At 41.6% G+C, this 14,579-nt stretch overlaps 1 protein-coding gene across 6 annotated transcripts in view; it reads left to right on the top strand.

The window, feature by feature from the left end:
- The window catches only part of SORCS1 (sortilin related VPS10 domain containing receptor 1), a 588,824-nt gene that overhangs the window by 385,306 nt on the left and 188,939 nt on the right, over positions 1–14,579 (top strand). For all 6 annotated transcript variants that reach the window (XM_019035469.4, XM_055354006.2, XM_055354007.2 and 3 more), the window contains exon 4: positions 599–757. In XM_019035469.4, the coding sequence (XP_018891014.4) occupies positions 599–757 (159 nt within the window). The remainder of the gene's footprint in view (positions 1–598; positions 758–14,579) is intronic.

The following is a 14,579-nucleotide window of genomic DNA, read 5'->3' as shown; positions in this document are numbered from 1 at the left end:
TATGTAGTAGGCTAGAAGGTGATGAGGGTGGTGGGGTAAAATAGCCTTTGTGAAATTCCTAGAGAAAGCTTTAGAGCCTAGACTGACTTAAGACTCAGAAAATCAGGCTAAGTTTGGATGACATAGGAAATCATTGAAGTGGAATGAAAAGATTTGAGGTAGGGAAGAAAAACAATGGACTCCATCCTCTTTCTCTTCCACTTTTCCCACAGCAGACTATAACCAGTCTTTTAGTCCCCCAAACTGGAAAGTACATAAGGCACAGTAGGAAGAAGGGAAGAAGGGTAAGTGTTCCAGGTTCAGGAAATAACCTTGGAAATAAAACAAAGAGTCCCCTAAAAGAGAAGAGAATACAGTTATCTATTTCATCCCTCATTCTTCCAGCTTCTCCTACTCCCTTCATTTCTTTGTAGAAATATTTCTGTAGCATTGATCCAAGATGGAAGAATAAGCCTGACAGAGTCAAGGTCCCTGTTTGGCCAAGCATTCTTTGCCTGCCCCTGTCCTTCCCTTGTCAAAAATTAGCTAATTTTCAAGTTTTGCAAATTTGTAAACTTAATTTTCTGTTGTTTCTTTCTCCAACAATTCTTTGCTGCAGATAATGTTACTCACAGACCCGGAGATTGAGAGCAGCTTATTGATCAGCTCAGATGAAGGGGCAACTTATCAAAAGTACCGGCTGAACTTCTACATTCAAAGCTTGCTTTTTCACCCCAAACAAGAAGACTGGATTCTGGCATACAGTCAAGACCAAAAGGTGAGCATACTTACCTTGTTTGAGACAATGAAGCGTGGTTCTCCGGGGAAAATAGTGCTAATTTAATCATCTCTCCATTTCACCTCAGTGATCATTTTTGTTCTGAGCAGTAGCCTGACCTCTGTGCTAATGGGACAAGGGAAAGCAAGGAGAGTCTCAGGTTGCTTGTTTAAATCATGTAAATACCTGAAACCACTTACCAAATAAAGATTAGGTGTACTAAGTAAGACATGGTGGAGAAGCAGTTCTCAGCATAGATGCTTAAGGCAGTCAGGAGCCTCTGACCCCCACTGAATTGGAGACAGTGTCTTATGTTTGTGGATTGGTGATCATTTCTCTTGGTGAAAGACCCATGGCTTTTCTCAAACTCTTAAAGGGAAGCATAACCCTGAAAAGTTTAAGAACACCAAGCAGGGTTGTTCTAAAACACTGAGAGAAATGACCAGAGGAACAATAATGATGTATATAGGTAACCTTACACAGAACCTAGTCATCTCAGAACTTTTCTTCACTTGGTGGTAAAGTTGAAGAAGTCCACTTCGTAAGAAAGGATTAAATGAGCTCATGGTATTAGGTGTGTGTGTGTATATGTGCATATGACCCATAAAATGTCATCCTATAATATATATTATGTACTCTATACGACATATCTACTGTAACATACATATGGTCCCTGCCTTTAAGGAACTTGCATTCTCAGATAGAGTAAAAGGCTAGCAATAGCTAATAAAATTAAATTAAAATGAAAAGAAACAGCATTTACACAGGCAAATGTGAGAGAGACTCTGGCCGTAAAAGCCAGAGGGATAATTGGTGAAATACTAGAATACTCCCTGTGAAATGCGTTATGCAGTGAAGTCATTCTGAGAATTCTCCTTAGAGGAATCATGAATTAGAAATTACATATATTTAAAGAAATACTGGACTTAACTAAGTGAGGTGAATATTCTGGGGTTTCATTTGTCTGGGTTTGCATAGATATGTGGCATTTTTGAAGGTAGGAGAATGGTATGAGCAACTTCCCAAGGTCTCTACTGACAGGAGCATTTTAAAGGAAGCAAATTAAAATTCTTAAGATTGGAGTTTTATTCATGCTGCCCCTACTGCCAAATAAAATGCACATTAATCCTAAAAATAGAAAGAATTTACAATTCATTTTTTTTTCCTGTTGAGCAGCCTGGCTATCCTTTCAGCAGAATGTACAATTTTGTTTCTGGAGTCAAGCCACAGTGCATCTGGTCCAGGATGGTGCAATTAACAGAGGCAAAGCCTGACCAGCTCAGACAGAGTATTAGTCATTTAATCCACAGGGTTGTTACATTTTATTCGACAGTTGGTTAATTCCCCCCCACCGATGCCAGAGGCACAGCGAGGACCAGATTTACCTGCCTAAGTAAAAGCTTTGCATCTTTGCAGTTATGCTGGAGGAGATGCCCAAATATGTAACCCTTTCGTTCCCAGCACTTCAAAGAGTGCCTCCCATGGTCACTGTGACAGAGTGGATGATACAAGACCAGTTAGGATGCCTGGGCTGTGACTTCAACCCAGCTACTTATGGTGAATAGTATTTAGCGTTGGTTTCCTTTGCGTTAAAATGTGTTTGTATGGATAATTATAATTGTAGGTACCCTTCCAAAGTGATTTAAAAAGAAACAAATATTAGATGCCACATCTCTTTTAAGTGCCATGCATGATACAGTGTTGATATAAAATAACAATATTCTATCCATCTGGAGATAGATGATTAACACATATGAGTTGACCAATAGTTTAAGAGAGGCCACAAAGGCAGTGCTGTCACTGAATATTATATACAAGTGACTGGATGAATTACATTAAATTGGTAGCCCAAAGTTCAGGAGATAGAGATCTAGTGATCTGTCTACTCTAGAAGTCTTACAAAATGACTTCAGCTGGACTTTAATGGATATGTCGGATTTCTATTGTAACAGTAGGGGAGACCAATTTTTTACAACAGGAATGTCATATACACGAAATTGTAAAAATCACGTTTACAAAATTGCAAATTTTTCTATGTGGCTGAAACTAAAATTTGTTATAGCTAGTTATAATTTACACACACATACACACACACACACACACACACACACACACACACACTTTGGAACCTAATCCTTATTATTTTTCACTGTTTTGGCTGTTTGATTTTTAGGAAAACTAATTTTTGTTTCCTTAATTAGGAGCCTTCAGAAATTTGCATCCAGAGAATGATATGTTTAGGGCTATAGATTTCAAGGGTTAATCAGTAGTAATATCAGTATAAACTGTGGTAATATGAGGTCAAAAACAAGACCAGTTGGGATGATATTACAGCAGTCCTGGCATCAGATGCTAAGGGTAAGAACCAAAAGGTACCCTTTGTGACCACAGACCCAATGAATCCTGTCATTTTAAAGTTGGAAGCAGTCTTCATTTATTTGTTGTTGTTTTTCTGTATGAGGCTAAGGATCTAAATATCTAAGAGGTTAACACATTTTCTCAAAGGGAAAAATCACTAATCGGTATCACATGTGGATATTCTACAAATGGGGTAAGGGGCTACCTGACGTTTGATAGTGTTCTCATTTTTTTTTTTGAGATGGAGTCTTGCCCTGTCACCCAGGCTGGAGTGCAATGGCGCAATCTGGGCTCACTGCAGTCTCTGCCTCCAGGGTTCAGGCGATTCTCCTGCCTCAGCCTCCCAAGTAGCTGGGATTACAGGTGTGTGCCACCACGCCTGGCTAATTTTTTGTATCTTTGGTGGAGACGGGGTTTCGCCTTGTTGGCCAGGCTGATCTCAAACTCCTGACCTTGTGATCCACCCACCTTGGCCTCCCAAAGTGCTGGGATTACAGACATGAGCCACCACGCCCAGTCATGGTTCTCGTTTTTGAAGGTGATATTTTGAGATGAACAGATGGGAAAGAGCCAGGCTTTCTACTGACCTCTCTGTTTCTTTAAGAGAGGATGAAGGATAAATCATACTGGAAAAAACACATCGTGGATAGCCAGCTCTACAAGTAGGAATCAAAGAAGACCTCCGTATCTCAAGGCTTGAATCACAGAGTAGGAAGTGGGGCATTCGCTGGAAGGGAGTGAGCCGCAGCCATTAGCTGATGGCATTGGCTGGAAGTCAAGTTGAGAGGGTCTGTGGCCACTCAGGTGGGTCAGTGATATGGAAATAAAAGCTGACAGTCCCCCATGGGTCATGGAACTTTTAGCACTGATGAGATGTGGCAACAAGGAGGACCATGTGCTGGTGTTGGCTGGCCAGTGACTGCACTTGCCTAGGAAACAGGAACATTTATTCTTTCATGTAAGTATTGCTCATCAGTTTTTCTGTGACAGCTGCTAATGTCACTGCTGCAGATCTCCCAGCTAGGATCTTAGTCAGTATTATCTCTGCTGGATGCTGTTTTACGTCAAATTGTGGTGAACAATCCCTTAGAAAATGCATTATTGAGGTGGCAATTCCTATGAACAGGGTCCTCCTCTTTTCTCTTTTTCTTTATTTGCTGGCTTCTTTGTTTTTTTAAGGCATACTCTCCGTCTTTTGAACACATAGCCACATTTATTTTCCCCTTATCTCCCTGACATTGCTTTTTCTCTCCTTCAGCGCATGTGACTTTTAAGCTCCTAAGGACAGAGTTTGGAGCTCCGGCCTGCAGGATAGACCCTATATGAGCTGCGGTACCCTGCTCTAACTGTGTTTCATTTTGGGTGCCTAAATCCCAGTGGAGGCTTTTTGATGTGGGCATTATAAGGGACTCAAAGAGTTTTGTTGAACAGGTGTTCCTTTCTGGCCCAGGACAGAATTTTACTGGATATCAGTCCTATGGGAGGTCATATTAAGATTTTAAAAGGTGGTTTTAATCAGGGAAAAATGTGTATGGCCAAATGTCTTCAGAATTCACAAACCAAGGTTTTTGATATTTTTTCTTTTTACTTAGAAGGAGAAATCTATTTGTGATATTCAACATCTAGGTGGTTGTATTATTAAGGATTCTCCAAAGAAACAGAACCAATAAGGGGAGGAGAGAGAGAGAGAGGAGAGGAGAGAGATTGATTGATTGATTGATTGGTTATGGGAATTTACTCATGTAATTGTGGAGGCTTATAAGTCCCAAGATCTGCCATCTGCAAGCTGGACAACCAAGAATGCCAGTGGTATAATTCAGTCCAAGTTGGAAGGCCTGAGAATTGGGTGGGGGTGGAACCAATGGTGTAAGTCCTGGTCCAAGTCCAAAGTCCTGAGAACCAGGAACTCTGATGTCTGAGGGCCAGGGGAGATGGATGGATATCCCAGCTCAAAAAGAAAGAGGGAATTCACTCTCCCTCTGCCTTTTCTATTCAACACCTCCAAGGATTGGATGATGCTTGCCCACACTGGAGAGGGTGGATTTTCTCAGCCTACTGATTCAGGCACTAATGTCTTCTAGAAAAACCCTTACAGATATACCCAGATAAGTTTTATCAGCTCTTTGGGCATCTCTTAGCTAAGTCGACACATAAAATTGACCATCATCATAGTTGCCAAGAGGTAAATGCTATCTTGTCTGGGGATGTGGCTATCCAGGCACCACTAGAATGACTGAAAGGAAAATGTGTGGAGCCTTTTACCCATTGAAATTTTTAAATAAGTAGCCTGCGTTCATAGGAAACCCTGCCCTGAGACTTACCGAGTAAAGACATAGGAACTGGACTTGGCCTCTGAAGGGCCTATGTGAGGATGTTCCTTTGGAAATACCTGAAATTTTCAGAAAAAGGAACATTATAGATACAATTATAGAGATTCTGTTTCAAATGGACAGGGGGCTACTTGGTGTCTACAATCCCACCCCTCACATTTTTAAAACAATGAATCCTTGTGGAAAGTATGAAGAATTCCATGGCATTTATTAAAGGAGCACCAAAATGTTGCTTTCTTTTATTAATTTACTTTTTTAATTTCTATAATTTAAACAGTAGGCAAACCAAGCATTCTACCCATTTAAAAAAATTTCTTTGCATTTGGAAACTGAGCAGATAAGAGAAAGGAGATATAGTCCTTTACTTCATTGCTAGCTGACTTTCTTGCCTCAATACAGGAAACCACCCAAGGAAGGCTTAGCAGAAGGCTGAGCCTGCCAGATTACATCTTTATTTCAATTTGGCAATAAACTAGTGTACAAACTGTGCTATAAAACATTGCCTCCAACGGCATCTCTCAGTCTGTCTTAAACACCTCACTAAACATGATGTGTTGGGAAACATTTGAAATGAGAGAAAACAAAGAGCAGATGTGACTGTAAGGAAATTAAAAAAAAAAAAACAGGAGAGAAGTATAAGAATCTGTGTATACCTCAGCTTTGCTGTCTATGCCGGGGTAAGGGCTCTTGGAGCCTCTGTTAGGATTTGCAACGGAGACGTGATTTGTAAAGGGGAGAGTGCCATGTTGTGAAACCAACATGAACGCTGTCAGGACTCTTGCTGCTGAGTGGCTGGAGAGCAGAGGCCCCTTGCTGTCCTTATCCAGACCTCTTTTTCAGGTAGCTCCAGAGAAGGGCCTGCTGCCCCTTACCATGAGCAGGAAGGGCTGCTCTTCTCCTGTCCTGTGCAATCCCCACCCTTGTGGACGTTCAAGACCACGTAGAGCATGAACGCAGTTCCTATACAAACAGGCAAGAAGTACAACTGAACAAAACAGGCTGGGTCCAGGCTGTGGGAAGTTGGAGAGCAGGTGTTCATTTAGAAGGAGGGAGGGATGTTGTCAAGCTCTAGCCTGCTGTTCTTGCCATGTAGGAAGGTGGGTCCAATGTCACCAGACCTTCAGAATTCTTTCTTTTTTTGAGAGAAGTAATTCTGCTTTGTTTTCAATGTGAAGTTTTCTTATTTTTATGTGTGTAACAATGACCTCAGAAATTTAAAAAGAAGCACTGCATAGGACAAATAAACCTCATCTGCTGCCCTGTGGTTGTCCTTTCTTCTTTCCCATTATCTTTGTTTTTCTTTGTTCATGGGTCTCTCTTTTGATTTTATTTGAGAAGATGTTAATTTTTTTTTTTTTGCGATTTTTTGAAAAAAGTACATTCAAATAAATGATCGGTTTTGTCGAGGGAGAGTAAAACTTTTAGGACAGTTTGGTGGGCCAACCTTTATTTTGTGGCAGTTCTAGAATATTTGTAAGTTTATATTGACTCGCTTATTTTGGAGCTCTGTGAGTCCAAGTAAGAACATGTGGAAAACTTGCTTCATTCCTGATCTTCTTTAAATTGCAAAGGATCACAGTTTATGAAATAAACAGAAAATCCTAAGGCCTGTATGTTGGCCTTCCCTTCAACATTTTTTGGTGCATATGTGTCAGATACCAAAACATACTTTTAAAGGCAGAAAACAGGCTTTGATAGGGAGGTTCTCGTTTACAAATAATGGAAAGTCTAATTTTTTCTTCTTTTTTTGAGACAGTCTTACTGTCTTGCCCAGGCTGGAGTGCAGTGATGTGATCTTGGCTCACTGCAACCTCTGCCTTCTGGGTTCCAGCGATTCTCCTGCCTCAGCTTCCCGCATAGCTGGGATTACAGGCACCTGCCACCATGCCTGTCTAATTTTTGTATTTTTTTAGTAGAGACTGGGTTTGACCATGTTGGCCAGGCTGGTCTCGAACTCCTGGCCTCAAGTGATCTGCCTCGGCCTCCGAAAGTGCTGGGATTACAGGCGTGAGCCTTGTGCCCGGCTGGAAACTCTAAATATTAACAGCTGGCATTCTCTTCAGAAATGAAGGTTGACTTTCAGTTAAAATCATATGGTGACAGAAAAGGAAAAATGGACTGCCAATGTGATGAACAGCCAATGACAGAATTTTAGTAACATGCATAAAAGTGAATTTTATTAAAAAAGAACTAATTTTAGTTCTCTGCCTTCTCTCTCTACCAGTCCTGCAATGTTTTTAAAGTTTCATATCTATTCTACATGTATACCTATAAACATATCTATAAACAAAAAATCTTCTCTTTATTCCTTTTAATTGTTCCTTTCTTTCTTTCTTTTTTTTTGAGACGGAGTCTAGCTCTGTCACCCAGGCTGGAGTGCAATGGCACGATCTCAGCTCACTGGAACCTCCGCCTCCTGGCTTCAAGCGATTCTCCTGCCTCAGCCTCCCGAGTAGCTGGGATTACCGGCACCCGCCCCCACGCCCGGCTAATTTTTGTATTTTTTAGTAGAGACAGGGCTTCACTGTGTTGGCCAGGCTGGCCTCAAACTCCTGACCTTGTGATCTGCCCGCCTCAGCCTCCCAAAGTGCTGGGATTACAAGCGTGAGCCACCGCTCCCAGACAACTGTTCCTTTCTTTTCCTGAGTGAGCCTTCACAGAAGGGCAATACTTATCATGGCTGCTTTGAATGGCAGACATTCCCTGGGAAATACTGACTACTTAATAAAGAAATAGATGCCAGCTCTTTCAAAATCTCAGTCATACTAAGGTTTCTCACCACTGACCGACAGTAGAGTGAGCTGGTAAGAGGATCAGCTGTCTGCTCTGTCAGGTCCTACCCCTGCTCGTGACCTTCAACAGGTCATTTAAATGTAGTTTCTCCAACTGTAAAGTGTAAACAATAATAAGAGTACCTGGCTCATGGGACTATTTGATGATACTGAGATAATGCATGCAAAATATGAACACAAAGCCTGACACATAGCAAACATGGCATAGATGCCAGCCAGTGTATTATCCAAAGACCTGAAAGAAAGCACCCCTGGTGTGGTGCAGCTGGAATTAGACAAAGCATGTCTTAGGCAGAGGCTGTCTTATCCCCGTGCCTTTCCAGTACATAGAGCTACAGGCACTTTAATCAATTTAATTTAAATGCCTTTTTAGACAATCACTAAAAGGTCCCATGGAAGCAGAATGAATGGAACAGGACCGACAGATATGTGGTACTTAGAAATATTATTGATTATAACAATAGAAAACCATTAAATATTAAAGTATTTATCTTCACATTAACTGTTTGTTTTTTAATAGACCTAGCAGCCCCTTAATGTCAAAAGGGCAAGATTGAGATAAAGACAAATTGATCCTTGAAATTCAACCCCCTGGGGATATTCAAATGATTTCTGCACAAGTACAAACACTTAGGAAACTGATATGTACCTAATGCCATCATGTTTCCCCAAGGCACTGCATTAAGTTAAAAGGCACTCAGTTTTTTATAAGAAATATGTTGAGCATTATATACCATGCTGGTTTGGCAGGATTTTCATGTGCTTGAAATTTCCCAATGTCAGAGCTGATTTCTAATCTCATGAATATGTGAGTAATTTAAGTATCCAAGTACAAAACTGTCAATTAGAGTGGAAACCAGGGAGCTCGCTAAATGTCAACCCCAACGCTTGTTTATAAAACAAATTCTCAAGCTGAAATGCCATCATATGCAAACAAGGAAGGCCTACTACGTTCACCTTAGATACCGTGTTTAAACAGGTTGTATCATTATTTTTCAGTTGCTACCTGGAACAGTTTGATTTGCCTGTTTCTAATGATTTTGGGGAAAAAAATAGAGCTACAAGAATAAGGAGAAATGAACATTTTAAAACAAGCAATTGGGTTTAAGATTTGAACAGGCACAATTGTGCTATTTAATAGTTTTGTAGGCTTTGAAAGAGAGGTATTTGTTTGTCCAAATTTTTAGCTAGTTCTTCATCTGTTCTATGCCACCAACGCTTGTCTTTAAGAACCATTAAGGGGCCAGGCACAGTGGCTCATGCCTGTAATCTCAGCACTTTAGGAGGCCAAGGCAGGCAGGTCTCTTGAGGTCATGAGTTTGAGACCAGCCTGGTCAACATCGTGAAACCACCCCTCTCTACTAAAAATACAAAAATTAGCCGGGCGTGGTGGTGCATGCCTGTGATCCTAGCTAATGGGGAGGCTGAGGCAGGGGAATCGCTTGAACCCTGGAGGCAGAGGTTGCAGTGAGCCGAGATGGCGCCACTGTACTCCAACCTGAACAACAGAGTGAAACTCTGTCTCAAAAATAAATAAATAAATAAGAATCTTTAAGGCCAAGATTTTATCTTACCATTTTCCTATATACCTCCAGACCTGGATGCACAGGAGGTGTTCACAAATCAAACTCGCCAACAGTCATATATTGACCCTCCCTTCCCATCCGGCTCCAGTTCCGTAAGTCTAATCTTCCAAGCTTCAGAGTACCACCCTCAACTGAAGGGCATTTGACAGACTTCAGTGACAGCTGGGGAATGGGCAGTGACAAATTTGATAAATCCAGCTGTAGGAGAGATTGATGGAACCAGCAATAGGCCATCATTCCTGCCCAGCCTTCATCAGCAAAGCCTGACTGTTCAGCTTTGATACTCTTATCTTTTGACCTTAATGACATTTGGATCCAGTCTACATCAGCTCCCTACAAGTATTGGTAAGATTGCACCTACCCAGCCTGGTTCCAGTCTCTCTTTATAGCCCCAGCTTCCACTTCACTCTATTATGCATCCCAGCCAAACTGGGTCTCTTGCTATTGACCAAAGAAATGTGAGAACACCACCCTGAGTTTTGCTGCTCTGTTTATTTGCACAGACTGACCCATTCCCCTAGAACACTTTTTCTGCATGTCTTCATTCTAAGACATATTAATTGTATTACAAAGCCCGCTGTGAATTCTTTTGCAAATTCCAAACTTTTTCTCTACAACATAGGCCACTACAACACTGTGCACAAAATATTACACGTTACTGTAGGTTGTCTGTGATATCACTAATACACAACATTTTCTTTGAGAAACTTAAATCTATTGGGGCAGTGTTGGGTGTGGGGGTCTGGATTGGGCATCATGGCTCTTTCACTATCTGCTCTCTGTACAGAACAGCCAAGTTAAAGACTTGTGTCAGCTCTTAGTGAAGTTTATGGAATCCTTTTAAGTGTTGTAGATTTTGGTTCCCCTTTGCATGGGTCGTGGCCCCCTCCTATGCTGTGGAACCAGAGCATCAGAACATACTTCTGAGGACCGCATTTTTCTCTGGACTTATTCTCTTTCTTCCTATTGAGGGTGATGGAAAAAAGAACTTGATATTTGTGATGCCTCAGGCCTGGCATTAGGAATTTATATGAAGTCCTTAAGGTACCGTCTCTTTCTTGCTAAAAAAGGATGGAGGAACAGCAGTGAGAAACAGAGAGTCATAAGGTGGATGTGTGCTTTGTACCCAGGCCATCCCCAGGGCAGCATTAGGATGAGGCAAATAAAATAGAACTGGCAGGATTTTCTGTCAGCCTTTTCAAGAAGTACAATTTGCAGGCCCCCTGCTTCCAAAATGTTAAGAGGAGAGAAGGAAAGAGGAGTGGGCAGGCAACCTTGAAAAGAGCCGACAGCAGGATGTTTTCCGCCAACACAGGCACCTCCTAAGGAGCCTGTGTGGAGGATCCCCAGGAAACTACCCCTTGACCGGGGAAGCCACCGTGGGAAGCTTTGTGGTGAACAACATCTGGTCCCATGAACCAAAGACTTAAAACGTTATCACAACTCTTAGCTTCTATGGAATTCTCCTAGCACAAATTTCTTTGAAATGGATGCTCTTTCACTCATTTCCCAGCTGCAAAAGAGAATTCCATCACGTGCACCTGTCTAACAATCTGAAAAGAGAGGATACGTTGATCCGATTTAGGAATATTGAAAAGACTTTCTAGGGACACTGACAATTGCAAGCTTGTGGATCACCACAAGGAGTTGAATTTCTTATCTAGTAGCAAGTTGTCACTCTTCTAGGGATTTAACCAAAATGTGAATGTTAAGGTGGAAATGAAAGTTGGAAATGGCTGCTACCCTTCTCTCATCCCATCTTCATCTGCTGTAGACTAGGAATTGAGCAAAACCAGTGCATCCCATTCTTTCCCTCCCCCAGGCTATTTTGTCCTGCTGTGGCATCCCTCTTTGTCAGTGCCTACCATCCAACTTGCAGCTCCAAAGACATCCAGAGGATGGCGCCAGAGATGCCTAACAGTTGGCTCAAAGATCTCAATGAAACTAACCCTGGCAATTTCATCCTTTGGAATCAAGTGTATTTTTATCTGCATTCTTCTTAAAGCAAACAAAGACAGATGGCAAGGAAACAAGCCAGTGTGAAAGATGTCTTAAAAAAAAAAAAACCCTTCAGGAGAGGAACATGTCAGGATTGAGAGAGAAGTGCTAATAGCCCCAGACTAGCATAATGACAGTCTGGAGGGTTAGGCCCTAAGGCTGCTAATAGATCTTGAGCACAGGTGAGTGTTGGGTTTGTGCTCATTAAGTTGTATTTACTAATGCAATGTAGTCACAGATACTTTAGAATGATTTTACACAGAAAGGATTTTCTGTATTGCATTCTTATTGCAGATATAACCAGAATCTTTCCCTGTTCTCTAACATTTCTGCTCCTTCGGTTCTTTTTCAACATTTATACTAATGTTAGCTAAACAAAATCAAACCCAAGAATGGCTTTTTTTTTTTTTTTTTTTTGAGACAGTGTCTTGCTCTGTCGCCCAGGCTGGAGTGCAGTGGTGCAATCTCAGCTCACTGCAAGCTCCACATCCCAGGTTCACACCATCCTCCTGCCTCAGTCTCCCGAGTAGCTGGGACTACAGGCACCGGCCACCAAGCCCAGCTAATTTTTTGTATTTTTAGTAGAGACGGAGTTTCACCGTGTTAGCCAGGATGGTCTCAATCTCCTGACCTCGTGATCTGCCCGCCTCGCCCTCCCAAAGTGCTGGGATTACAGGCGTTAGCCACCGCGCCCGGCCAAGAATGGCATTTTTAAGTTCATGACATGGCACTAGTAGAGGAATAGTGCCCTCCTAAAACTAGTTTAAGTACTCTTTCATCCTCTTCCTAATCTTTCTATCTTTCTCTAAGCTTGGCATAGCTAGAGAAAGCTGCTGCTGCTTTCTCTGATGTGACAGATAGTAATGATAGTTCTCAGTTCCGTGTTCTGACAGTCAAAAGAAACCTTGGAGTCAGAGACAGACAGGGAGGGAAATAAATCTTACTTAGGTGCTGCCAACACTATGAATTTTATTAAAGGACATTGACTCATTCTACAGGGAAAGCCTTCCACTGGTGGCTGAGACAGTCATTGGGTAAAATGCTTTGATACCATTCCCTTCTTTGTGGAGGAGCACTTTGCTTCCAGACTCTGTAGGTTTAACACGTTAACTTGAATGGCAGAGTTGTTGTTTTCTTTTTAGTCGGTATAACACCAGGCTGGACAATTAATTTTTTAGGGAGAAAATGTCTGACGTAGTAGGTGGAGAATATAGAGCAATTTTGTCTAAAAGTGAATATTCAAGACTCTGCTTTCAAATCCTTGGGAGTTTCAAATATACTGATATTATAGGGTTTTGTGGATGTGTGTTTTATTTGTTTTTTAGGTATACGCCTCTAGTTATAAATCCATGGAAGCAAAACATATTCCTCTGATAAATTTTCTTTGTCCACCAATTGTGAAACCTGTGTTCTCTATTAGGTAGAAACGTGACTAGGAAATTCACGTGGTACAAAATCATTATCTTTTTCCTTTATCATCTACTGTGTTTGAGGCACCCGTACACGTAGAAGGATAGGATTTCCAACATCTAAAAGCTTTGCAATCTCATTAAAGAGGCAGGAAGTGGTCTTAGATATTTTAGAGTAATTTTAGATAGAAAGGAATTTCTGCCTTGCATTCGTGAAAGGTTCTCTTGAAAGGCTATTAAGAGAATTAAATATAAATACGTGGCTGGTAGTTTGATAGCATCTGCTCTTGTTCCACAGTTCTTTGGAGATGAGACCGGTAGGAATCTTAGTAGGTAGAGGAGGGTTCATAGAAGAGGTGGCCTTTCATCTGGCTCTGAAAACAAGACTGGTGTTGAAGAAGGAAAGTCTTGAAGCCACTTCTGCCAGAGTGGGCAGCCTCAGTGAAGGCGTAGCAGGGCGTGTGTGGGAAGGTGACAGGGCCAGCCCACCAGGACCGAAAGTTACCTTTGGAGAGAGTAAATTGAAAGAATCTCACTGAGCTGAATAAGAGAGGCTTGGTTTAGTGGATTGTTTTGTATACCCACCACTTGAGGGGCCTCTATATGCTCACAAATAACAAAGTTGCTCTTTGAAGATATAAACAAATGTCATGGGACATACCTGAGTGGTCCACAGGCTCCAGATTCAAGCTTAGGGGATACATTTAACAAGAGAAAAAAAGAACCACAAATGCTGGTGCCCAACAATTCCTCACAGAGATGAATTCTCTGTGGGAGCAGGAATAGCAATCCTTTGGTATAGCCGTAGGAGCACACAGAGTTTATGTATTATTCTTGCAGCCTGTATATGAGTTCAGCCTGTTACCCAGACATATTATTATTTTGAACTCTCCTGATACTTTTACATTTGCATTAATCTTTGTATGTTACTAAATATAGATATATGTATATGACATAGGCACACCACAATGGTATGAACTCTGTTCCCTTTAAACTTATAGAAAGAAGTAGAGCTCTGGGCTTAAAAAAAAGAAGACAAAGGGGAGAGAGAGAGAAGCGGATACTCTCGGGTTGGGTGCCTGCTGTTGTTGTACAGTCCTCTGTGTTGAAATACCAGGTGTTCAGGACATGCTGAGAGCAAGAAGCAGGCCATGTATACACTGGCTGTTTGAGTTCTCAGTTAAGACAGTGTGACCTGTCCCATCTTCTGTTATCTCTGTGAGGGGAGTTGTCACCCATCTCTCCTTGGCACTCATAAAATATATCAAACGTGAAATATACCCAGGAAACCAGTCTCCCCAGGCATGATGGCCAAAGAATGAATAATAGGCTGGGCACGGTGGCTCACG

Source organism: Gorilla gorilla, chromosome 8, assembly GCF_029281585.2.
Source record: "Gorilla gorilla gorilla isolate KB3781 chromosome 8, NHGRI_mGorGor1-v2.1_pri, whole genome shotgun sequence".
Classification (NCBI taxonomy): Eukaryota; Metazoa; Chordata; class Mammalia; order Primates; family Hominidae; genus Gorilla; species Gorilla gorilla.
Note: the sequence above shows the minus strand (reverse complement) of the source record. Positions and strands in the feature narration are given on the sequence as shown.